The 27,348-nt window shown below is 35.9% G+C and overlaps 1 protein-coding gene across 6 annotated transcripts in view; it reads left to right on the top strand.

The window, feature by feature from the left end:
• The window catches only part of LOC149424207 (uncharacterized), a 558,416-nt gene that overhangs the window by 459,766 nt on the left and 71,302 nt on the right, over positions 1–27,348 (top strand). For 3 of the 6 annotated variants that reach the window (XM_089651358.1, XM_089651357.1, XM_089651359.1), the window contains 9 exons: positions 16,526–16,586; positions 18,586–18,858; positions 19,586–19,786; positions 21,268–21,400; positions 22,108–22,869; positions 23,239–24,851; positions 25,260–25,408; positions 26,292–26,525; positions 27,021–27,177. In XM_089651358.1, the coding sequence (XP_089507484.1) occupies positions 16,540–16,586; positions 18,586–18,858; positions 19,586–19,786; positions 21,268–21,400; positions 22,108–22,869; positions 23,239–24,851; positions 25,260–25,408; positions 26,292–26,525; positions 27,021–27,177 (3,569 nt within the window). In that variant the 5' untranslated portion in view covers positions 16,526–16,539. The remainder of the gene's footprint in view (positions 1–16,525; positions 16,587–18,585; positions 18,859–19,585; positions 19,787–21,267; positions 21,401–22,107; positions 22,870–23,238; positions 24,852–25,259; positions 25,409–26,291; positions 26,526–27,020; positions 27,178–27,348) is intronic. The other 3 variants (XM_089651363.1, XM_089651362.1, XM_089651360.1) reach the window with 3 other exon arrangements.

Raw genomic sequence — 27,348 nt, 5'->3', positions numbered from 1 at the left:
ATCATTTATTATCTTCTTCTTATTTAAGGCAAGAAGTGTGTGCCAAGACCGAGTTTGGCGGTCCGTCCTCTCTGCCTACCCTTGCGGAGAAACGGCGTGATGGTTAGTTAGTTATCTTCTTCGCCAATTATATATCACATTCAATGTTTTTAAAGAAAAATTGTTCCAATGAAAATTTGAAAAATGCATTTATATCAAAATTTCTCGATAGCGTTTTTTTTCACTTCGGGCTTTCGTTTTCACTGAAAAATGAAACCTTTTTATAATCCATAGCGTACCACGATGATTTTTTTGATTTGAAACAATTTCCAAACTTAAAACAATATCAATAATGATAATGAACTGTTTGGTCATCGAAAGACCTATTATTTATCATTGATGTATTATACATTAGTCTATGCCTATTGTAGTTCAAATTGCTGCAGCTGCAATGACCTTTTTATGAATGTGCGATTTTGTAATGCATATTTGAATGGTCCCATGATAACTCAACACAGTGACAATTCAACATACTTTTAAAAAGTGATATAAAGTCATTAGAAATTATGAAAAAAAAAAATTTTAACCTAACCTAACCTACATAACCCAGTTAATAAAGTTTTTGTTTCATCACTTTCCATGACTTTATATAACTTTTTAAAGATGTGATGAATTATCAATGTGATGATTTATCCGGTTACCATTTTAATATTTATTTATACTCGCCTTAATGCTTCTACGTGTACATTATTATAGATAAGTTGTACAGAGAGTTTAATAATAAGTGTTATAGCACATATCATTATAAACTGAGTATTAAATATATAAGTATATATAATAATAATTAGACAGTCAATTATAATTGACTGTCCTAAAACGGGAATTCCTCCTAGTTGGGCAGTCAAAGTATTTTTTTATGTATATGTACATGTGTCATTGTATCATCACCTGTACTAAATAAATAAAAAATAAATAAAAAAATACAAGTATGTAGTGTCATTATCATAGAAAGTTAGACAAGGGAGTTCAAAAAGGGTATATAATAAAAGAGTACAAAATAATTAATTAGGTACTATGAAAGCGGTTACAGATCAATGTGTAGTAAGTTTGTTATTATTTTTATTAAAATAAACATGAACATTTTGTAATAGGGCATGTTTGTAATTAGAAAACCTTTTTTATGGCCGATTGGGTGTTTTACAGAACAAGGCTAAATTAATACAACGTCAAAAGGTGCACATGAAAAAAGTTTGAAAGATATATGTAGATACAATGCAATTACAGTACAATACAAGTACAGAAAAATACAAGTAAAGTAAAATACAAGTAAAGTGTAATACAAGTACAGTACAATACAAGTACAGTACAATACAAGTACAGTATAATAAAAGTACAGTAAAATACAAGTACAGTACAACACAAGTACTGATATTGTTTCACTTTGACTTTAAGGTAATGATTTCATCCGGTAAATTTTAATCAATTTTTAGAAATTCGAGTAAATTTATTAGTAGGGTAAACCACCCAATTATTGGCACTTTAAGCAGCTACTTCACAAAACCGGTAAAATTTGCATGTAAAAATATGTTTTAACAAAGAGAAAAGCATTTATATTGGTCTTCTAATCTCTGCAGAATATTATAAAGTACTTATCATTAATAAATTATATCGTTTTCTTCAATATAGTGTACCTTTTAAAAAAATACCTCAAATACCAGTTTCTGGCATAGCCAAACCTTTCATTGGCAGTGATTATTACCTATTATTGTCACTGTTCTCCCGAGACTGAAAAATAGCTGCTAGGTCTTATGTAGGGGTTTTAAAATGTATTATACATCGTCTATGTTGGTACCTATTTTAAGATAATTCTTAATAGAAATAAACAAAACAAAATCCTTTGTTGAGAAAAGTAACATTTATTTATATAGGAACATCCCATATCAGTTGAAACGCTTATAGTTAAATAAACTTTCCATAAAGTATTAAAACAAAACCAAAAAAGCTTTCTACCTAGGCTTGAACAAAAAATAGAACAATTTTAGCTTAAGACTATTTAACTTCCTTAATTGTATTTAATTAAATCACAATCTAATTGATTAAGATCATAAGTAATTCTTAAGTCACGTTAGTCATCTGAATCCTCAGTCAACATTTTTTCTATCTCAGCAGCACTGCAATTTTTACTAGTACCTACTTGCTTTTTGGTTTTCTTTGTTATTATTTTTAAGTGCAGCTTTCAATTTGCCATTGTCAAGTTTATAGAAATCATCCGAAAACAAAATTTTAGACACGTTGTCTTTAGTTTGTTTTTTGTTTTTCTTTACCATTTGTTTCTCTTTTTTCCAATTTCTTTTGTTCTCTTTCTTCTTTTCTCTTTTTAACACCTTCTGCTTTCTCTTCTTTAATTTTAATTTTTTCATTTTCCTGAGCTTTCCATTCGGCAGATGTTAGTACAAAAGGCGTCTTCTTGGTATTTTTTATCCCTTTTCTTTGTGGCGTTTTAGGAAGTACCAAAATATCTTGTAATTTTAATATATTATCTTCCTTAACAAGTGGTACTTTCAGTTGCATAAAATTATTTTGATCTGCACCTATTTTGACATCTCCAGTTACTCTGATAGACGGTTTTTGGGGAGTTGAATATATTGATGATTGCTGCTGACTGCTAACGGACGCTTCGTAGATAGATGTTTGTTGAACAAATGTTTGTTGTGTGGATGGTTGTTTGTTGCTTGGTACGTAAGTGAATGATGGCTGTAAGATCGAAGCATGCTGTAAGGAAGTAGAGGCTTTTTGGGAGGATGCTTGCTCTATGGATTCTGGCTGAATGAATGCTTGTTGAGTGGGTGAAAGATGATTGTGTGGTTGTTGGCTAACTGTTTCTGGAATAGGTTCTTATAGGGTTGATGTATCTTCTATAAAATAATTTAATTCAGAGCATTGGACTATTTCCTCAACATCTTGTGAAACATCTTTCGTTAACGCTTGAGATGGATTAGGACAGTTTTCTGCCATTGTGTTTTGAATGGTTGAAATGCGGCGACGTCTGCAGGTTGAAGGAGCCTAGTGCAGTTAGGTTATAACGCTATGAGAATTATACCTAAATTAGTACATAATTCACTGGTAGCATACGTCAAGTGCCATTTGTGGCCATCTCTCTGTGGCCTCTTACATCAGATGCAGAGACTGTGGAGCTGGCAGCTGTTACGGCTTCTGGTGTTCGAAATGTAACTGTTGGATGTCTAGCTAAAAACAATTTAAACCACTTCTCACCATTCTTAAAACTGCTGGCTCTCCCCGATTTATTGATAAAGTCTGAAACACTCTTTATCAAATCTTCTTTCCTCTTTGGAAACCCTTTTTTGCTACTGATTTTTATCCAGTCAACAAAAAGCTGTTCTTCTTCGTCAGTTAAAATTGTGGACGGACCGGGCTTAGAGCGATGATCAGGATGTTCCAATCTGAATTGTATAGTAGACCGTGGTACGCTGAAGGTTTCTGCAGCAAGTTTTTTGCTCATGCCTTTTGATATTTCGTGGAGAGCTTTTTGTAGGTATAAATTTTCCGTTAAAAACATTTTTTACTATTTTTTTCTCTAGACTTCTTCTGACTAGGCTTCATTTTGAAAGTGGCTGAAAAGACAATATTTTTATTGGCACGTTTTTACCCAATTTTTGACACCCGTGCCAATAAATGGATTTTATATAATTGGCAGTGGGCCAACTTTTGGATTGGTGTGTTCAAAACGTTAGAAAATATTTTCAATGCAATTTAAACTCAATTTTGAGACAAACAAGGTATAATTTTTAATAAACTCAAATTATTTTAAATGCCCTTTTATTGGCATGTGTGCCAATAAAATGGATAAACCGATTTTACGCATACCAAATGTTGGCACCCCACAAATAACTAAAAGTTGGCGGTTAAATTATAAAATAATGTTTTAAAAAGGGAGTTAATATATTCAATAATAAAACAAAATGATTAGGTATAAGAAAAACAAAATAGATTTGCAATTTTTAAAAGATTACGATAGCTCTTACCTTAGTAAAAAACGAATATTTTGATTGTTTTTGTCGCACAGGTTGCGGCTTGTCAAACAGATGGTAAATGCGCCGCCATGTTTGAAAAAAATTAAAACGTGTGTTGCCAGTTGAGTAATAAATGATACTACTGTTTAATTTCTACTAAAAAATATAAGATCTGGCTACAAAAAATCTTAATTTTCTTAAAAAACTAGAGCATGCCAATAAATTGGTGGAGTGCCAATGATAGGGTGGTTTACCCTATTTGTCAAATAAATTAGTCAGAAAAACTTTCTTAGATCAAATGATTAAGAACTATTTTCTCAAAAAACCAAACTTAAAACACCGCGCGTAAGTAAATTATTAAGTCACACTCTCTTACTAATTACGGACTACATAGATGTTGGCAGAAAAGTTGTGGCGATACCAAGACACTCGGTTTGCTTAAAGCGTCAAGCGCTTAGCCGTTAATGAGATAAACTGTTTGCTGTCAGGAAGCCGTTTTTCACCTGCTAACATAATTAAACGGTGAAGATGCAGCGAACTCTGATTCGTCACTCAACACTTTGAGCTTTTTAACTTTTAAAGAAATTTTTCTCTCTAATTCAAAATTTCATTCGTGTTTTTTTTAACTTTCACTACTCAGTAGGGCGGTGTGCTTCAGTGGCGGATCTAATGGTCAGCATTTCACCAAATGCTGACTGTTAGATGAACAAATCTGTGGCCCCCCTTGCAGTTCCGTCTTTACCCTGTGAGCACGCGGGGGCCCCGAAATTCATGCCCATAGCAAGGCTGCTGAGAGAGTGTTTCAGGAGGCTATAATCACCGGGCCTGCGGCCCGAGCAATCGCGGAAACGACGCTTTGTAAATCATTTAGATCATTCAGATCCAAAAATACATTTCTATTCCCATATCCCATTAATAAAAATATATTAACACGCAAAAACGAGATTCGTGACCTTGGGGTGATCTTCGAAGCAAATCTCTTTTTCAAATCCCACATATCTGACATTGTCTCCCGCGCCAACAAAATGCTTGGATTTGTTCTTCGTAATGCGAGATCATTTACTAATGGAATTGCAATACGGAGAACATATGAAGCACTTGTCCGCAGCATCCTGGAATACAGCTCCATTATTTGGGCCCCTTCTGAACAAAACCATATCTTAGAAATAGAAAAAGTACAAAAAAGGTTTATGCGTTACCTGTATATGAGGGAATATACATACTATCCATTCCTGTATCCATCCTTGTTCTTAACAGGAATGCTCGATTTCAATACATTAGAAGCCCGCAGAAAAATATTTTTAGGCAAACACTTTTTTAAGTTAATCTCTGGTACAATACACAATCCGCCTATGTTGAAAGAGGTTAAGTTTTATGTCCCTAACAATTATACTCGAGGGAGATCCCATGCACTCTTATATGCTCCGAAAGCGAGGACTTCTGCCTATCAGAAGCGTCAATAAACACGCGACTTAATTGCTTAACGATTCTCATTAGCCATCGACATTTTCAATGTCTCCTACAGACAATTCAGTAACTATCTTATAACACATGTTACAAAATAGTAAAACTGCCTGTGTAAACCTTTTAATTTGTAATCTTTCCGTGATATATTGGTGTATAACCGTTTTATGGAGAACATGAAAAAATAAATAAATTTAATTATTATTAAGGTTCATACAATAAATTAAAAGATTACTTGAAACATAACACGTCATCACAATAATATTGCTGTCATGTACGACTGGAGGCCCCAATATGGATAGTGCTGGTTTTTCGTAATGCCATTTAGACCATCCTCTCGTTTGGAAGGTCAAGTGTGCAAATTCTCATCAATCTCGGAATAAAACTGTAGTTTCCCACAGACACTTTCCTTAATAATATTTATAATATAGATTTCTCGAGTGTTTTGGCTCGAGACCGTACTTAACTCATCAAGGCTCTAAATCTAGTAAAGCGCCCACCTGTAAACTTTTCTAAGACTTTGCAGTTTCACGATAGCCCGAAAAACATCCTGTACGAATTGCTATGCTATATCTCCGTTCTTTTTTAATATCGCTTGGTTAATCTCCCACTTACTTAAAATTCAATAGCTTTGTTCTTAATTAATCGAGTTAATATCTTATCAAGCCGGCCGATTTAAACAGCGTGTGTCGTATCAACATAAATTTAGTTTTGGCCCATTTTGGGAATTTAATTAAGAGTTTCTAATTAAACGTGCGGTTTGCAGTGGTGTCTGTCAGATATCGATTCTTACTTATTCTGTGTAAATCACTAGTTAACATTTCACTCGTGTTTGACCCCTTATCTCACAACACCCTTCCTCCCTCTTAAATCAACACACCCCCCCCCACCCTTCCGCAACACATCCTCCCGCCCCAACCCCAACCCCTAGTAACTTTCCCTGAAAGGGGCAAGACAAACAAGTTGAGTAAAATTATTGATAGTCTGAAAATATTTACACATCCCTTTTTAACTACTGTCACAGCTTTGTGTCATTTTTTGTGTTTCGTTTTTCTGAAAACAATATTCCCTTATAAAAAGTTGATTTTATAATGATCATTTTAAGTGGTTAGAATTCTACACGGTATCCGGAAACCAGTGGTACAAACGGGAAACTAGTGAATCTACCTCAAATAGAAAATAAAAAAATAAAAATTGCACTTCGATTTGTTTGGTTTTACTTTTTCCTTTTTAACAACTAAAGGGTTAAAGAACTTCTGAATACGGTTTAAAATATGATGTAGATTCAACAGTTTCCCGCTTTTACTACTAGTTTCCGGACACTTATATAATAATAACAATATAAAATTTAAACAATTTTCACTGTGCAGAATATGCATGCCTTTCATTAAAGAATTTAGTTTTTATACGAAAAAAACTATTAATTCATAGTCATATTGCGTATGTACGGGCGCAAACAAATAAATCGTCTTAATAAAATTAAGCCATCTATGAACGCATAGATTATAACGTACGTTGCGTTAACCCTCACTGCTTCATTGAGTTTAATTCAAATAGTATCATTTTTAAATACATTTGTTTATTTATTTGAATTTCACTTTACTTTTCGGTAATATATTTTTGCACATTTGGAAGCGGAAATTAACCCACTTCCCGATATCCGATCGAGCTGAAACTCTGCAAATAGACTCGTTGTCGATGACAATGCTTTCTATCAATTTTATATTAATAGCAGTTAATGTAAAAAATAAAATAAAAATGCTAACACCTCAGCATAGTTCTCACAGTTATTTGTTTACAAAACACCACTTATTTATTTAGTTATTTTATTATAAGAACTTGTTGAACATTTATACATATTTGTGATAATTCATCCGCCATGCTAGGGATGTCCCTTTGTTATGGCGGGTGAGGTTTACAGATTGGATTTATAAAATAAGTTAATTATAAGGTATAAAGTTATGCAAATTAGATTAAAATATAAGTTAATTAGATTATACAATTAAATTAAATAATAAGTAAGTAATAAAACTATACAAATTAAATTAAATTAAAAGTTATTAAATTATACAAATTTAATTGCATTACAAATGTTAAAATCATGGTTTCTAAATGTATTTATAGTAATAAAAATAGTATTAAATATTAATAATAATTGATAATTAGTTGATAAAATTATAATATAATTTAATTTATGTACCAATTTTTATATATTGTGGTCTCCAAGTGAACTTATCCATTTTGATATTAGTTTTTTAAATTTATGGGGTTGGGTTTCGGTTTTTAAGTTTTCAGGGAGAAGGTTAAATATTTTGGGAGCTAGGTACATGAAATGTCTTCGAGCTGACGTGGTATGTAGTGTAGGTACCAAAGATATTAGAAGAACGAGATATGCTATGTTGGCCGCCGGACCGTAGGCGGAGTACTACCTAATTAGGGTACTTTGAATACTATCGGGACGTGTACGCACAGAAATCTGTTCTCTGTATTAGTGCGGATACCTTAGCGTAAGCGAAGGTGTGCAGTAGTATTGGTGAACAAAACCGGCGACACTGGGCAAAACAATTCCACACAGTATGAACTGCTCATAGCACATCTCGTTCTTCTAATATCTTTGGTAGGTACGTTGTAGTGTCGGTTGGTTATTGTTCTGGTGGTGTAATTGTGGTGTACGAGGGTTTTTTTCTTATATTTGTACAAAAATGCATTAGAGTAAATTTTATGTGGAGTTGCCGTATGTTTAAGACATTGTATTCAGTGAAGAGTCGAGTGGAGGAGTATCTTGTCGGTCACTTGTTGATAGCACGTATTATCGTTTTTTGGGCTTTTTGTAATGGATCAATAAGATAATGTGCACAACCGCCCCAAATTATGATGCCATATGCTAATTGGGATTGGCAGAGAGCATAGTAGACTGTTTTCAGTATTGTGGGAGTAAGGATATTTCTTAATGTTCGAAAAACATAACAGAGCTTGCGAATTCGGGGAGTTAGGCTGGCTAAGTGCTGATCTACCAGTTTGTGATCTACCAGTTAGGTATGAGGAGAACCAGTTAAGAGTTGAGTCCCGGATGCCTATTTGAGATAGCCTTTCTAGGAGTATGGGACACTACTAACCTATATTTATTTATTTTATTTAGCACAGGCTATTTTTATCATATACATTTGAAAAATGTGTTTTAAGTCCAACTAGGAGAAAATACCTTTTTAGCTTAGGCAAAATTTAATGAAACTGACATACATATTTTGCACAACTAAAGATAAAAATGGAAAATAAAATAATATACTTACAGTTTCTGACTATTAACATTTTCTGTGTATTAAATAAAATAATGAATAGCTCGTTACCTAAATTTCAATCTATCAATATGATCACCATTTGACAAAACTGCAAAGAGTTTCATCAACACCCCAAAACAACAAACTGGCGTGGATGCTATGTGAAAATATTGAAGGCAGGAGCATAATTACTTTACTTTTTATTTATTTTAAAATCCTCTAACTTCCGCTTACCTCACCGCCGCCCTATTTCCGCGTACGATACGTTACAAATCCCTGTTTACCCTCCAGACCAGAGCAGAGTAGAGAAGAGAAGAGTAGCGAATAGAAGAGGTGGCAAAGTTTCGCTTCATTCCGGCGGACACCTTCCTCCCGCCTAGTTTCCATATTTAATTTAGACCCCGGTCGTGTTTGAGTCTCCTGTTTGGTCAAGTGATTACTTTCGCTGCGCCGATTAATGAACGAATATTTTAGAGTTCCTGCTCCGGCGCATCCGTTTATTTCGATAAATATCCTGTTTCTAAAGTCACGTCCAAATGTGGTATAAATATAGATTTAACACTGATGATCTTTGAATTTTTGAATAATGTGTCATTTAGCTTGCGTTTTTGTGGAAAATCGCCTTAACGACACTTTACAGTTTATTATAAGCATACACGGAGAAAACTTACTGATATTAAATATTGAAGATTTATTAAAACTTTCTTCAATTTACTCGTATTCTTGTTAATAAATAACTAGACTACAAGCCTTTAACGAATAAATTGACAGATTTCATAATAAACTATCAGTAAAACACGAATGTGTTATGGCATGTCGTCATTATATAACAACATAATAAATGAAGCTGCACGTCCGCTATATTATGAAAGTACTAATAGTTTATTAGGAAATGGCCTGCTGTCACCTTTCTAACAGAATTTTAATAAATCAGCAATATTTACTTTTTAATTTAGTACTTTTTCTCCGTGTACAATTTTACTAACGACTTATAACGTCATAACTAATGATCGCTATTACTGTGTCGCTTTTTGTGAAAAATTACCTCAAGGTCGCTTTAACACCTTAATTATTATATCAATTTACGCACCAATGATATGTGAGTACAATTTTTGAAATTGCTGAAACATATTTAAAATAAGTGGAAATTCGCAATATATAATTATTATTCATTTAAATCGCTTTCATTTTGTGTGATATTTCTAAACTTGACATTTATATTTAATACTAGCTGTACCCCGCCACACATTGCTGTGGCTCAGTATGTCTTTGCAGATTGTGAAACAATAGCGCGTGTTGCTTTTACGCCCAACTTATGTTTACTGTTTAAAAAAAACATGTTTTTACCTGTCACAGGTGACATAATAATAATATTTGGATGATTTATGTAGCGCCGTTTTTGTGGAAAAAAAACCTCAAGGGTGCGGTAACATCTATATAATATAGGTATATAAAAACACACGTATTCCAATGCAACGTTGTGTCAATATTTCAAAGCAATCAGTGAAGAACTTTAGGAGATTTAAGATTTTGAACAAACGAACATTAACATTTTTATTTATATATATAAATAGATACATAGATTTTATTGTTGTGATGTTGTGACGATAATTGGTGTTGTGATGGAGAATACGTGACATGTATCAACAGCTATCTCAAGTATCAGTCACTTAATAAATAAGCTGGTGAATAAATGTGATTACAATTCTGCAAAGTTACAGTTTTAGTTTAGTCAGACTTCTGGATAGTTTTATGTTAGACAAATGTACCGCCTGCGGATGACGGAATATTTAGCTTCGCCTAAAAACGGAGCCGGACAAATCGAGAGGTTTTTAGACGCCCCTGGGGATATTAAAGGTTCCAGAGTGGATGACAGAGCGAGTTTGGAAGAAATCCTCGCCGAGCGCCGCGCTGCATAAAAAACGGTCGGAGGACTCGATACTTCGCCTTGAGAAAACAAAGATCCGTGACTATAAAAATTCACGTAACTTTTTTCTGAGAAATAATCTATTTCAAGGGCTGCTTAATTTTTTGTGCGAGATTATGCCGATTGAAGTCAATCAGTCTCATTTTGATGTAGGTATTCGTTGTGTAAAGCGTATATAATGAGTTGAATAATACAGTGGAATCTAGTGAGTACGAGGACGTGTATAACGAAATCTGTTGTAGCAAACAAAAATTATGTTTTTGTATATGTATATATCATATAATCATATTTATATTCGGAAAAAATATTTGGTGTCTTGTGGAAAACTTATAACATTCATATTTTCTAAGGTAGTTCTCAATTCGGGGAATAATAGACAATAGACGAATATGACAGATGACCGTGATTACGGCCAAACTAAGTGTTTTCTAGAAATCGTTTTTCTTTCCCACATCTATTCTATAAACGAGGAACATTAGTGTCGTGTAAGGATTATAATAAGGATTTTATAAAAGGTTTTGAACGGATTTGACTTGAAAGGATTTTATAGAAAAACATTCTTGTTCCTTGCTACATTATAGCTAAAAAAAACTAAATTGTAAGGCAGAACAAATTATTCACAAACAGTTAACATGACAACACCCAGAATCCTTTTCATCGCATTGTTCCGCCGCTGAGAGCCCATTCTAATCTCTCTTTACGTTGTGTACTCTGTAGATATACACGTTGTAATGAGAAAGGGAATAGTCTACAATGAAACTTTCAACGTTATGCCTCTATTTGTAGTTGCAGTTTATTTCATAACAGTGTCTTTAAACCCATAAACTTGAAGTTAAAAATCGCGCACAATAGTACCACGAAGAAGCCCCTGAGTAATTTTTTTAGCTTAATATAGAATAAACGATAAAGTTTTCCTCAGATGGCGTAATTCAATATTTCATACATTTTATATTCTTTAAAACTCAGCCACGTCTGTCGTTGGAAAAGCGATGCTTGTGAAAATCACACCAGGGCCAGATCAGGGGAAAGGCCGGCCGGGCGAGAAGGGCCAAGAGGTATATATAACCGGGCCGGCTCGCACGTCCGGCACGATCGCCACAGATTTAATAAAAGGCAGTAGTTAGTTATTTAAGCAATAAACGGACGCACATGCCGCCCCGCCCGACGCTAGCCGCCCTGCAGGTCGGGCCCGGGGCCCAGGGACGGGCCGGGCCGTCCTCACCCCAGGGTATATGCAAATTAATATCATCGCCCTCCATTGCACGTAAATACCCTGATTTATTTCAAACTTGAATATTGGACCCACACGTAAAATATTACATGTTTACTCTACCTTTTTGTCCAGGAGAATCTTAAAATTACTTTTATAAAGCAGTCCATGCAATTACAAAAACCGATGTCCTAAAATATGTGGAAATTTTGTAAATATCAGCAGACAATTAAGTACGAGTAGTGGATTTTCCCACCCTTCCTCAATTCAATATAACTGGTATATAAGTACATTTTTGTTTATTTGTTACAATATATGATCAAATATTTATAATGATATAATAACAGATCCTGAATAGGACTTTCACGGAACCCGAAAATGAACGTTGAAATTTGATGGATCGTTCAAATTCTATGAAACAACCCATCCTAAGAGTTAGTCAAAACAGTAGTGTTGAAATCTCGATTACCTATCTAATCAAGTAGTAAAAAATAATAATAATTCTTCAGATAATAATTTCTGTAATCAAATAATAGGAAACTGTGAGTGGGTACTAAGATATATTAGTGTATAACCGTTTCATGGAGAACATGAAAAAAAATATATATTTTGATTCACCCTCCTTCTTACATTTAATTTTTCGTTTCAAATTTTCATGATCTTTGATTTTGATGTGTTACATTTTACATGCAGAATCACTCTTTATTAAAAAAAATTATAATTTCATATAACTGTTTACGCACTATATATGTATTATGTTGTAAGAGAGAAATAGAATAGAATTTTTTTTTTTTTTTTAAAAAGAAAGACAAACATTCCCGGGTTACGAATAACCCAACAATGTTTGAAAATCTCCTACTACCACCACAGAAAGCCGAAAATGTTGCTTGTGTTGTGATGGAGGACTTAGCCAGCCGAGGAATCGAACACGCGACGCTCGGGTGAGACCCAAGCGTTATGCCCACTCAACCACTGACCGGTCGTAATAAAAGAATAGGTCTACAAAAAAAAGTTACGTAGTTTTTACCTCACCAAAAAAGAGACTGGCGAGAAAAGGAGAATGGTCGATTATTTAAAAAATAATCCTTAGTTAATTCATTAACCTGTTATCTTTATTTACAAAAACTTGTACTTCGTTCTTTTATATAATTCATATAAATCCTCCTTCCAATCCGCAATATGCTAACGACCTTCTTCTGCAGACACCATAATAATATATTTCCCCCACGCCTTCCCCTCCCCTCTCCTATCTCATCCCTTCTTTCCTCGGACGGTCAATGAAAGGAACCTCCGAGTTCTTAATTTGAATGTTCAAACGCCTTCTGTTTTAAGGTGGCACAGACTGCTTTTCAATTTGCGTTGGTACGTAGGTACCAACTCAAAAGAAGAAATGGAATCTTTGTTTCGAAAACGTTAAGGCCGCCCACAGACGAAAGACTTTAGTTGCGGCGACAATTGGAAACTATTCCAATTCAAAAAAAGTGTCGCGTTGCTCGTGTGCGCACCTACATATAACGTAATGGATTTTTATGTCCGCAACTGTTGTTAGAAATACTAAAAGGAAAATTTGAACAAGAGGATGGCATAAGCATCACATACTCTAAATGATATTTGTCTAAACTCAAACATTAACGTTTCTTCGGATTCACTGCCCAAATTCACTGGCATGATGTCAATAATATAAACTGTTCAATGCGCAGACATATACACACACACTCACACATACATTACACACACACCTATATACGACACAAGTCATTTGGTAATTAAGGAATAAACATACCACTTACTAGACATTTAAAGGAAAAATATCATAGGTAACAAGAAATATAACATATCCAACAAGAAATATCTAACTCCTGTATGTGTTTATATAATATCAAATAAAAAAATAATACTATATTGAAGTACTCACAGTTCTCATGGGCAAGGTAACTATTATAATGTTTCACTAGTTGTAATGGCAGTTTCAGTTAATTTCGATAGTAATCAGGCATAGTAGTATAATATCATAGTAATCATAAGTCACTACACTCATATTATAACATGCGTGGTTTTCCCGTTCACTGTGAAGATTTGCATCAGAATACACAGCGATGTCACTCATTAGAAGGTTATTATTTGACTAAAAACTTTGTGATACTGATAGTGACACTCGGGTTATGAACAGGGCCGTCATAAGCCAGGAAGGGGCCCATGGGCATGCTGCGTTTGGAAACTTTTTTGAAAACCGTAGACCTGCAAGAAAAAAAATTCTACGCTTTCGATTTTTATTTTAACCAACAATATTTAGACCAAAATCCGTAGTATTCTAAGTAATCCAAGTATTTTCTTGAACGGGAATATTTATATTATATATGCAACGGCTAGTTTTATATCTCGAAGTTAGTTATTATTTAATGCCAACATTATCTGGAACAGGTACTCGCCAGGATTTTAATAATACGTAGCAATGGATTATAATAGTTTATACGGAATTTAAAAACGCACCCGAGAATTTTTATGGTCAATGAATATTATTGTCGATCTGTGAAGTTTTTAGTGGTTCTCATTTACCTTGAAAAAAAACGCGGGGTGATATACCTGATCTCATGAACGGTCAAAATACAGGATGGAGCAAGAGTAATCACCCTATTGGAAAACGGTATAACTTTTGTAAATGGCGCCAAATGTCAATTCGGTTTTGACATTTGTGAAGTAAACAAACGCAGAATACAAATCGAAGAGACATGAATCGTTTTACTCCGCAAGAACGCGAAATTACAAGCAGTACCAAAGTTTATCATAAAAAAAATTACAGCAAAAGAACATCGTGTGATACTTTTGCCCCACCCTGTATATATTTTTTTTTGAATATTGTTGATTAAATGCAGCCGAAGCAACTAAAGAACAAAAATTAATAAGACTATTGTAATGGAGACACCAGTTAAAAATATTATGGCTTAAAATTTATTCATATGCGTCAGCAAACGCCGATTCTGAATATATAAGTTTTATTACATATATAAATCCGTACAATTAAATCGTTATTTAAAAATTGTGAATCTAATGGATTCGCTGTTTATGAATGTACACCAAAATGAATTACTGGTTTTGAAAGCAGGTAAATACTCTTTGAGATTTTAATATTACACGGACAAATGCAATTACATATAAAATTCTGATTTCAAAGAGAGAGAAATGTTTTTACGATTGTTTTGTCGCCAACCTATATTTCTGATAGTCTGTAGAAATATCACTTTATATGAAACTGAAAAACATATTTAATTAAACAGATGTATTATACAGGTTATTGTCACCTTTTCGTTTAAAAAATGCACTACAGTTCTTCATATTATGGCGTATAATGAATACATATTTTGGGACTATTATATGTTTAATGCATTCGAAAAATTTGACAATTACATTATCACAATATGATCCTTATATCTGCTTATGTAAAATTAATTATCAATATTGTTGACTTATTACTGAACGCATACCTGACTTATACTTAACCAGTGATTCCTGTGGTTTTTTAAAGTAAAAATGTAGGTTACATTTTGGTCTCCGGTGACTTATCTTTTTTCCAACTAACAACATTTAAAAAGCAGTACATATTGGTCAGTTAGAGTCGGGGTGGTGGTTAGGGCGGTTACTCGACTGGGTGACCAGTGACGACATGTGAAAGGATTGTTTATTTGTTGTTTTAAAAATAAATAAATAAAAGAAAAAATGTCACCAAATGAGACTAAAATTTCATTAACATTTTTTACTCCTAAAAATGTCAGGAATCACAGGTTAAAGTAAGTAAGGTGCATTTCCACATTGCATAGGTAATAGTATTTCCAAGTGTGGAATTAAATTTAGTTAAGAGGAAGCTACAAGCAGAGGCGGATTTGCCCTTAGGCCTATGTAGGCCCGGGCCTAGGGCGGCCAGATATTAGGGGCGGCCAATCGTGACAAAAAAGACACAGATTATAACAAGAAATTTCTTCCTAAGTACCTAAATATTCTACGTACGAAATAGCGATATGCAAGAGCGTGTTCACACACAGCACTCGCCACACCTATGATGGGTACTGAGAAAGGGGCGGCTACATGGTCTGGGGCCTAGGGCGGCCAAGACTGCAAATCCGCCTCTGGCTACAAGCCAAAAATGTGCAAATTCTTGGTATACCTTATATTGTAGGTAATAGGCATTAAAATCGCTTGACAAACGAAGTCTAGAAACGTTCGATTTCAAGCCAAAAACTGGTTTTTATTTATTTTGTAAATAATTTTATGAGAAAGCAAAAAATTTAATCAAATGAAACTATCACAAATAATCTTAGCTATAATACTGTATTTTTTTTAATTGTTTCCTTTATGCGTTCATACATTTCTATTGAAAAGGTTTTTTTTTTTTAGTAGTATACATTTATATTTTTTATTAAGTAATTTATTTTATTATTTGTATTCAAGCGAAGCGATAGTATAACCCTCAATTTATCAAAAGCATATTTTTTGGTGTTCGTAATGTACACCAATTCCTTATAAAGATTAATCAAAATATTGATTTAGCATTAACCTTCGTCGAATAATAATGAGTCGAATCAAATTATATGTCGTAAAACATATACATTTTCTAAGAGCGAGTGTTTCCTTTAAATTTCAGGTGGCTTGATTAGAATGGCAAGTGCTGGGATGCTGCACAGAGGCAGAAACACAGGAACAGAGTAAGGATCATTCATACTTATGTTCACTATCCATTTATAATCCGATGAACTCTTAAATCAAATACTCGAGGCAGGCCATTTCAAGAGTCAGAATAACAGAAGAAGATGTATACAACGACATAAGAATATGAATGAAGCAAGGAGTGTGTGCTAATACAGAGTTGTGTGATGGTTCATCCTCTCTGCCTACACTGCGGAGAAACAGACCTATGGTAAGTTTAAATTGGCACACACTTCTGGCTTCGTTCACATTCACGCATCGTCTCACATGCAAGCTATTGTTATTTTGACCTTTGACATGACATGTCTCAAGTATTTGATTCACTTTTAAACCGAAACCCAATTCCATACTTTCAAAACACAAATAACGCTGTGGATTCTCACATCTCAAACACAATACCCACACATTCTACTATTTAACCACTTAAACACCCTTCGAACTTGTCTCATATTCCCTACTCAATTTTTCAATTTGGGAGGCGGGTTTGTTTGTTTCATAACCAACACCTCTGCCATAGGTCACCCCAAGTGGTTCGCTACATTTGGTGACTTAGCAGGGGCGCCTGGGTTCATCGTGTGAGGTGTGTTTAGGATGCGCCTGCTGCGTGGCGCACCGGATCGGGAGAGGCTGGTTTGCATAGACCTTTTGACCTCTCCAACTGGTATCTCTTGATCCATCACCTTGCGCCGCAGCGGGAGGGAAAGATCATTCATCCATCACACCTTGACATACTGATCCCTAGATTCCTACCCACCCTCATACCTTTTCCTTCCCAGAATATCCTCTCCTTATTTTCCTTAAAAATACCCTCCACACAGCACCTTCAAAGATGACCTACACACCTGTGTAGGGCTAACGTTAAGAAATTTATCATATTCAATATTTTTACACCTACAATGTAATAAATCAATTATAATTATAATCAGTGGTATGTAATTTAATCTCTAAACTTTACTCGCCATCACAAAGGAACATCCCTGACATGGCGGGCAAAATAATACAAATTTATCAATAACATCATTTGTTTGCATGAAATAACAAAAATTTAAAAAATACTTGATTGTGCCCTGTCTTCCTCGGACGTCACCGGCTTCTACCATTCACTTTCGCATAATATTATATTCTCTGAAAAATGTCCAAACCATCTAAGCTTCCCCTAATTCATTATGATTACATAAAATTTAAATATCTTGAATAATCTCAGTTTAGAAACTATGGCACATTTTGACTTTCATTATAATTATTTTTTAATCGTAAATTGACCTCTTCTTGAATTGAATTTTCAGAAAATAACTTTAATGACTCGTTTAGTTTATATTAGATGTTGAATTTATTAACATTTTTATAAAACATAATGAAATAATGAGTAGCCGAACTGACTTTAAACTTCTAACCAAACTATTCTGCCCAACGGACAAAGACGATTGTTGCTAAACATAAATAAACCACTCATTGCTAAACGAGTGCTTGAACAGAAAGGGAAAGAAAATACAAATTTCATGGTTTTATTTAACTGCATTCAAATATGCACATAGCGCTGACCTCTATTGCCATGTAAGAAAATTAATATCTTAACTAAACAAAAATGGTTTGAGACTTGGCTACATGTTATTTTTTAAATAATGTGATGTATTTTGGGCTGTTTGTTGAGATTTTCTGGCCTACTCCGCATGTTGCAATTTGAAACACTTTTTGTAATATCAGATAGTATTAATTTATTTACTTGTACACATCACTTTACAATCCTGATGGAGTTTTTACCGACTAAAACTAATTGTTGTTTTGAAGTAATCCCTTTTTAGAGATCTAAACCCCTTGATGTTACCCAACACCTAACAGTCCAACATTTTTCAGAAAAACGGCGCTACACCAAAAATGCATATCATCCGAATATTGTTATATGATAACTAATTATTAACTAAGATGCTGCACCTAAAATGCTAAATATTATTATCAAATTTAATTGTAGGGACTAATTGTAAGTTTTTAATATTTCAGTGGTGGAGACGAGGTCCAGCGATCACTAGAGCTGCTGGACAGCGTGCTGAGCGAGTTCGAGGAGGGCGGTGGCGGCGAGAGCGGGGGCGGGGGGGGCGCCGCGTGCGAGGCGGTGCTGCTAGCAGGGGCGGGCGCAAGCGCAGGTCCGGGGCAGGGGGGCGGGGGCGACGGGGGCGCCAGGGCGGGGGCCACCGGCACTCCGGACGACGATAGCCCTTCGCTGGGCGGGCACCAGTCCGAGGACGATGGATACATGAGTATGAACGGAAGACGGTAAGTTGGCTAATTTTTACAACGCTTTTTTTGTGTAATATCACCACAAGGACCCATGTTCGTTCTCTGACAAAACAGAACATTATTTGTTTTCATTTATTTTTTACATTGTGGATAAATAGAATGAATTAATAGATGAAAAGTGAAGAAAGAAAATAAACCTGACCTAATCTAATTATTTCGGCAGTTCAGAAGAACAATGTCGAATGTGCAAACTTGTAATATTGCAATAGAGCTGCTTAAAGTTTAGTTTCTGCATCAGATTTCTGATTCTGATGGAATTCACCACCATTTAAAAAAATCGATACTTCATTCTATAAAGTCAGCAAGTAAAATTGCTAAAATAATTAAATATTTATTTTTAAAAACTACGCTATATTTTTTTTACAAGTTCCCATTACATTATACTTTTTGACACTGTCAAGGGAGAGACAATGTTAAGGTGCATTGGTTGAAATGATTTAACCCATGCTGTACCAACGATCCTCTCTCTGCCAAATCTGGCTAGCATTGCAGCAATTAAAAAAGACATACAGTATTCCCTCACTATTCCACCACCCCAAAAACTGGACAAGTGTCCAATTTTATTAAGTAAGCGCTATAAGCGACGGATTATAGTGCTTACTTTTAGGAGCCGAAGACTGTATAACAACTTTTGCTATTTGTGAATTTAATGCCACGTTGACGAGTGATTAAACATACACATAATCAATTTCTTTGATTTCAGCACAAAATTTGCTTTGAGCTTCCGTCCAACCGAAGAGAGAGGAGAGCCAGTGGCAGTGATCGAGGCGAAGGTGTCTTCGACATCTCCACTGCGCATCCGGGAGGTCAGCATCACGTCCCTCGGGGCCCGGGGAGCAGAGGACCCTGGCTCCCCACCCCCACCGTCCGAGGCAGAGAGGATCATCTGCACACTACTGCCTAAGTATGCATTTAATTTCACTAAATAATATAAATTGAACCTGGCAACTCTGAATTCGTAAACGTAGCCTCACCCCTCGACCATGGAGGCCATGAGGGGTGAGACCACTGTACGAATCCAGAGGTGGCGAGTTCAAATTCCGGCATGCGCAAATAGTTTATGGAATAAATTAATGAGTAAAATCTCAATGATTAAGTTTGTTATGCTATAGTTATAATTTTTTATGCTATAGTCCCACTGACTCCATACGGTTGAGAGCACTTGAGACTCTTGTGCTGTATTCACATTAAAAAGCAATGTATTTATTGCATAATTTAGTCCCCTGTCTCCCTTTTTCTTTACCTTCGCGTCTTTTACTAATGGGACTCAATATTATAACCGTTCCATTTATTCACTAGTTTTAAACAGCAAATCTATTGGTGTACTATAGTCTGCTAAAATTCTCACAGCCCCAATTTGTCGGTGCAAACTTACTAGTTTTATTTATTTCTCCATAGAAATGACAATGCAATTAGAGGACATTTACATTTAGTTCATTTTAAGGACATCAATAAAATGACACATTGAAATTTATCAAGAGTGTAGCTCGTTTTTGCCGGATACTTCTGGTAATATTATAATAGCCTTAACCTCTTTGTTTATCCTTAATCGCTTAAGCTCAGATGTATGCAGATTTATTTTGATTGAAAAACTATGTATTATAGATTATGTACTATTTTTATCAATATATAAACACTTTATCTGGTAAGACGGTACAATTTACAAAAATACAATTTTGCAAAATACAAATAAGTTGTTACGAAATAGAATCAGCTGGCGGACTGCGAAAAGTTCTCGCAGTAAAGTAATAAATCATTTCTCTGAATATAACTAGCTATTCTTGGGAAACTACTTATGATACATTATATCCCCTTGAGCCATTGGTTGTATATGTATATACCTACATACATTTATCATATTATTTAAATAAAACCATTTCTCAAAATATTAATATGGAAACATATAAACTGCTTACTGCCGTTTAAAGCCAATGAGTCCACCTAGATTTCGCCACCTATCATATATGTTTAGGTTCTATAAATTTGGCACATTATGACAAGCGATCGCTTTGCCATAATGTGTCAAAAATCGCTCAAGTGGATATACCACATAAATAAATATAAAATACATTTTCTGGTAAGACAACGGCCTCCGAGGTCGTTTAAATCCCGGCGGGCTGTCTCACATCATACCCAAATTGGGGATGCCAAAGTTTCGCTGGCTCTAGACGGTGGGGAGCAGTTGGAACCCTTGTGCGGTTTCAAGTAAGTTATTTCGAAAATAGAATCAGCTGGCGCATAGCGAAAATTTTGCTCCGGCGATCAAGAAGTTAATGTAATAAAATGCTGTCAATCTTGGTATATCTAATCACTTTTCCTTCTGACATTTTATTTTACCTATAACTTTCATTTAGTATTTCTAACATGGCTTCGTTTTCTTTACAGAGTATCCCCGTCTAACTCTTCCAAGAGGAGTATCACCAACCTAGATGCAAGTCAGTCTCCCTCATCACCACCAGCTGAAGCCGTTATCAACTGCAACGGTAGAGCCACTAATACCTCAACGCAGACTACACTGGTTAGTTGCTGAATAAAATTTTTAAGTAAAAGCGATGAAGTGTAAGGATCTTATAATAATTGTGCGTTCACTCTAAGAGAGACAGGGTGCATGCTAAATGGCCTAGAACCAAAAGATACTAAGTCAGTGGCGACATCAGTTTTCATTAAAAAATTTACATGGAAGGAATTTCTAGTGTGTATTATCTTCTATTGTAAGTAATTTGTAATTTTTTTATTTTCTTAAAATATTGTGATTTTATCAATTGTCTCAAGGATAAGAATAAATGCGTACCTCTCCATGAAGATTTTAAATATTAAGACAATATCAATTATAATTGTTTTCGGCAGATAGCCATCGTGGGTCATCTACAAAGATTGTGTATCATGCAAAATTCTTCCATAATCATCTTCCATCTCACATTCTTAGAAAATAGCAGATTGTTGAATGTTTAAAATCAAATGGAGGATTTTAAACATTCTTTCTGAATCGAACTTTTATATTGTCAAATAAAATAGTTGAAAAGTTGAAATTTATGAATAATCACTTTTAGATATAAATGTTCAAATCAAGCTGTGACACACAATTTACATGTAATTGGCTTACGACAGATCTCTTATGAAATCTACTTTAATCATCTAAACAAGTGTATTGGAATAACACGCAAGAAAGATTTACAACATTTTTACAAACTGGTAAATTGAGAATGACAGTTTTTTTTTTTTCAGCCTAAAACTCGTCACCAGCGACCTTTTGGTTGGGAGAAAGGATCTCCAGTGGGAGTGAATGTAAACGCCAATAACGAACTAAACTCCACTCCGCAGTGTCGCTTCTCCTCCCTGCCTTATGGCTCTCACCAGCCTCCTTCCTTCGCTTCCCCCCCCTCCTGGCTGCCCCCGAGGGTGATGAATGATGAACGAAACCATAAAATCAACAATCCCTCCAAGCGTTCTCCTAGCATCGAGAACCCCAAACCAGTGTACCCGCTGACCAGCAGTTTCAGTTACGATAACGACTTTGTTTTGGGGAATATGCCTTATAACGAACACCCCGTGACTATTTATCCAGGTGCAAATGTACCTTATACTAAACAACTGAACTCGCCGACCTATGGACTACCGAAAAACTCCCCTTTATCCACTTCATACACGGCGAAATCTGGTGCGCTGGAAATCAAGAAACCCCCGAGACGGGATAATCGCTCGGAAGGAGAATTGCTTTCGCCAAAGAGCAAGGTGCCCCCACGCACCCTAGCAGGAAGTATTGAAAGGCACCACGAGGTGTGTCGGGGTCCGGGTGAAATTATTACTGTTAATTCTGGCAAGAGAAACAGCTGCAAGTCTACTGATGAAGATCACTTCTCCGATGATTCTCTGGAAGAAGCGTTTCCCCCGCCACCGCCCGTCACACTCACACCGTCCAAGAGGAGCTCCATTGCTTGGGAAGTTCCTATGGATGATGATCCTCTTCTAACACCCGGAAGCACAAAGGTAAAATATTTAAATAGTTTAAGTCACTCCTCTAAGCCTGTAAATGGATTTTTTATTATGTAGAATCTATTTAAATGTAAAGCAAAAGATTTGTCTGACGCAGCAAAACCTTTCAAGTTTTTAGCTCTTGCTTCATGAAATTTCTACGACAGCAGACCAAATTGCTTCCTTCATATTTTTCAATTCTTGCATGAGAAGATAGACAGGAAACTGTTGAAACTCAGATAAAAAAACTAGTATTATCATAAAATAAATCTTAAAACCGTTTTTAAATTTGTGTTTTATCTAGGCAGTAAATTCATAAAATAAAGTACTACTCTATAACACAGCTCATGAAAATTCTAATTAGTAAATTGATATTATTTCCAGGTTATTGGGCGCAGAAGACGAAAATCTGGGGACCATTCTAACTCAAGTACCAGCTCCATTCCACAAAAGTTGGAAGAATGGGCCGAGGGCCAGGGCGACTACTGGCCCCCTCCCCCCATGGGCTGCTCCACGGAAGATGAAGTCATCAGCCCCTTTTCCGACACGGAATCTGAACATTTACCTCTACCGGAAGACATTTCAGAAATCAACGCAACAGGCACTTACATAATCCGCCGAGGAAAGAAAGACCGCAAAAATATCCCAGAATTCGAAAAGAAGAAACCACACAAACCACCCAGAAACATTCAACAGCATTTACAAAATGAAGCTTCTAACAGAATATTGACTGATGGAGATCAATCGGTAGACGGCTCCAGCCTCTCAATAAGCGCAATGTCCATGTCCGGCTCTCATAACTCTGTCTCCTCACTGAACTCTCGTCTTAGTTCTGATTTGAGTATTCCCCATTCTCGTTATAGTATTGATTTCAATTCACGATTCAGCCGAGAGCTCACTACACCTAATTCACGCTATAGCGTAGACCTGTGCATCCCACCATCCCACCTGAACAAAGAACTCACGTCTCCAAAATCTCGTTTGAGCTTAGACTTGAATAACGGCTCAGAAAAACATGTAAATATAGATTTTTTCAATGCGAGTCCTAAAAGCAAAAAGAATAAGGACACCTGTGATGGTTTCTACCAAAATAAAAACTCTGCAGTACCTAATAAATTATCACCACAAAATCGTTTCACAGATTTCAAAAAGTACTCTTGCACTTTTGACAACATTCAGTCTCTCGTAAAAGAGGGAGTGGAGACATCGAATGGTGGAACACATTTTGATGAGACTTCCACAGAACTAGGTATTATTCCTCCGTCTGTGGTGAGAGTGGTCTCATTACCGAGTCTATGTGCGGAAGCTGAGTCTACCCTTCCTCGCCAGGTACTAACCACAACAGTTGAGGAAGAAGAAGAATTTGAAACTCCAAGCCACTCTAGTGAAGATACTTCACCATTGAAAAAAATAGAAAATAATATAAGCGCCTTATTGAGCCGGGATCAGCAGTTCTCTTCGCCGTATATGAACAAAGATTGGGACATCCACAAAGACGAGTACAGCAGTAGCTCCAATGAGCACAACCTCATCAATAACGCATTCAATTCTGGAGACCGACGCAAGCGAAACGACATTCAGAAGTCTTCCAGCCACAACGAGATCCCCAATAGGAATCTATTAGATTACCACCGTGATAAGAATATCTCAAACAAGAGGAATGGAATCCACAAATCTGTGAGCTCTAAAGACATGCCGATATCATTCAACAGACAGACCTCATCAGATTCTACTGGTTCCAGTGGGGGAGACTTCCCGGTGCATGTACAGATAGTGGAGCACTCCTTCAAGCCTCACAAGCATGACTTTGGTCCTCTCCCCAACTCCCCCGGCTCTCCACAGTTCCCCCCACTGCCCCCCTCACCTGTTCAAGAAGACGACGAATATTCAGAGATTCTTCAGCCCCTGGATAAGCTTCATCTCTCCAAATCCAAGGCGGATACATTACCCACAGCCAACTCTGACATGTACCACAGGTACGGAGAGGCTATTTCAACGTATGTTTTTTTTCAAATAATTCTTTAGAAAAAGCATTTCTTTTGTTGGCGTTGAATTTTTCATTTTAAAAATTTAAGGAATGGTTGTTTCGGAGAATTCGAAGAATTCTTCAAGTTACTTTTCTAGTTCTGTTATTATTTCAGTTCAAGCAACTAGCCTATAATGATATAATAACAGAACTTGAATAGGACTTTCACAGAACCCGAAAATGAATGTTTTTGAGGAATGAATTTTATAAATTGTTTTTATAAATTTGATAAACTTTTTTGCCAGCATGCAATCATTATTCAGATTATCGAAGTAGAGCTATCAAATCATTATGGTTGGGTACATATTTTAGTTATTCCGCCAACAGAAAACAAAGGCAAAATAAATCAGACCACTAACCTATTTAATAATGTTTCCAGATCCCTAGATCCTCCGGCCATTCCTCCTCACCGTGAAACAGGAACCAATAGTCTCAGAACTCGTTCAATGGACACCAGTTTTAGCAAAAATCGCAGAAACAACAGTTCCAGTAAAAATATGTCAACGGATAGAAGAACACTTCCTTCAGGTATAATAATTTGCATTCTCCATTGCTGTTTGCTCTTAATTTTGAATTATCCCACGCAATATTTATTACCGTTTCATTGCCACCATTTCCGATCTGGAAAGTTTGCGTGTAGTTCGTTTATGTCTTCAAAATTTAGTGGCAGCGAACTTTGTAAATTTAAAAAAAAATCGCTTCGTCCACATCAATCATCAATCTACACAATCCACAACATTTTTACACATTTTTAAATACATCTATTTGAATTTTGATTTTGTTTTCGTGAATGAATTAATGCAAATCTTGGAAATTTAAATTTACTTACTTTCCGACATCCGATTTTGCTGAAACTCTGTAGATAAATATAGTTATCGATGGCAATGCATTCTTTCAACTTTGGGTGGCAACACACGGCTAAATTAAATAAACGTCGTTCCTACCCAATCTCGATTTGGCGCAGCTGTTAGCGTGGTTGACTCCAGTCCCTGGGGAGGAAGGTTCAATCCTCAAATTAAATAAAACAAAAATATTCTCTGAAACAGTCTACTAGCCGGCCCAAGAGATGAAAATTGAAAATATGTATATAACTTTTATGCAGGTTTGTTAGTACTAGTTACAATATGTTGCTTCTTCTCATTAGAAACACGTTTCCGAAAGGACATGGCGACCTTCGCCTTTGATTTTATAAATTTCCATGACACTTCAACACACAATATGTAGGTAGTAACTATTCTGAAAATGTAAGAAAAAATATTGCCATGGTCTGAGAGATTTACTAAACAATTGATGACTTTTCACATAAGTTCTACGATGTCTAAGCATGTCCTAGCCACTATATATTGAAGATTCTGTAAGATTCACTGCATCCAGGCAGTGGGAATAGTATTAATATAATATAATCTTCCAGACATGGGTGTGATGAGCAGCCGCCGCCGCACCTTCCAGCGCCACCGGGGGCGCGACGAGTGTGCCTTGGGAGCTGCGGGGGGCGGAGGCGCGGGAGGCGGTCTGCAGACCTCGGCGAGCCTGCCGGAAACACCGGTGTTTGGACGCGGCTGCGACGTGCCCCGCACCCCGCATCGCCGCACCACTGACACGGGCCCTCGCCAGAGCAGCACCATGAACTCCATTCAGACTATGAGTGAGTTTTAAAAAAATTTATTTACCACTTTAAACTCTTTTTGTATGAGATTTTTATAAAACTTTGCAGTGAACATCACAATGCTCTAGACTGCTCTTCGTTTTCCATACATTACATACATACGTTTCATTATGCAGATTAGAACTCTAGATATATATATACACGTTGTCCGGAAACTCACGGTGCAAGCGGGAAACTGATAAATCACATTATTCTTCAACCTTTTTACACCTGCGGACCACGAGAAATGTTTTGTGGGCCGGCTGACAACTAAAACAGAAAAAAATAATATCATTTTATAGTCAATGCAACATTCTTTGTTGCTGCTTCTTTGTTAAAAAAAAATTATATGTGTGGATGCCGAGTTGTTTCTGAGAAAGGAAGTCCATTCATTTTCTCTGTTTAGTATTTATAATGGATGAAAAATGTGTTCTTTTGATTTGTGAGCCTACTCAATGTTATTTTTTATGACTGTTATTAATGTGATATTATCAGTGTCTGTCCATTCAGGTGGCAGCTGCACCGTGGGAGGCTATGGCCGCGGAGTGGGCTCCAACAGTGGGGGTTCCATGGAAAGGGCGCTAGCGGGAGCTGAGCTGCTGCGCATGGCTGGAGGCCCAGCCAGAGGATGGTACCCCAAGCAGAGACATAGGTAATTTATAAATCAACATTTCTGTCAAATTAAATTGATAAGTGGCAGTATTTCACAAATTTCTGGAATATTTCTCGCTTTCATCAGAAATGTTAACCAAACCCTTTTAGAAATTGTGTATAAAAGTTATCTACAGACTACAGAGGTTGTAACAGATGAGTTTATTCCAAA

The sequence above is a fragment of the Hesperophylax consimilis genome, chromosome 4 (assembly GCF_061612785.1).
Source record: "Hesperophylax consimilis isolate HC1 chromosome 4, BYU_Hcon_1.0, whole genome shotgun sequence".
Classification (NCBI taxonomy): Eukaryota; Metazoa; Arthropoda; class Insecta; order Trichoptera; family Limnephilidae; genus Hesperophylax; species Hesperophylax consimilis.
The sequence above is the reverse complement of the archived record's forward strand: the minus strand, read 5'-3'. Positions and strand labels throughout refer to the sequence as shown.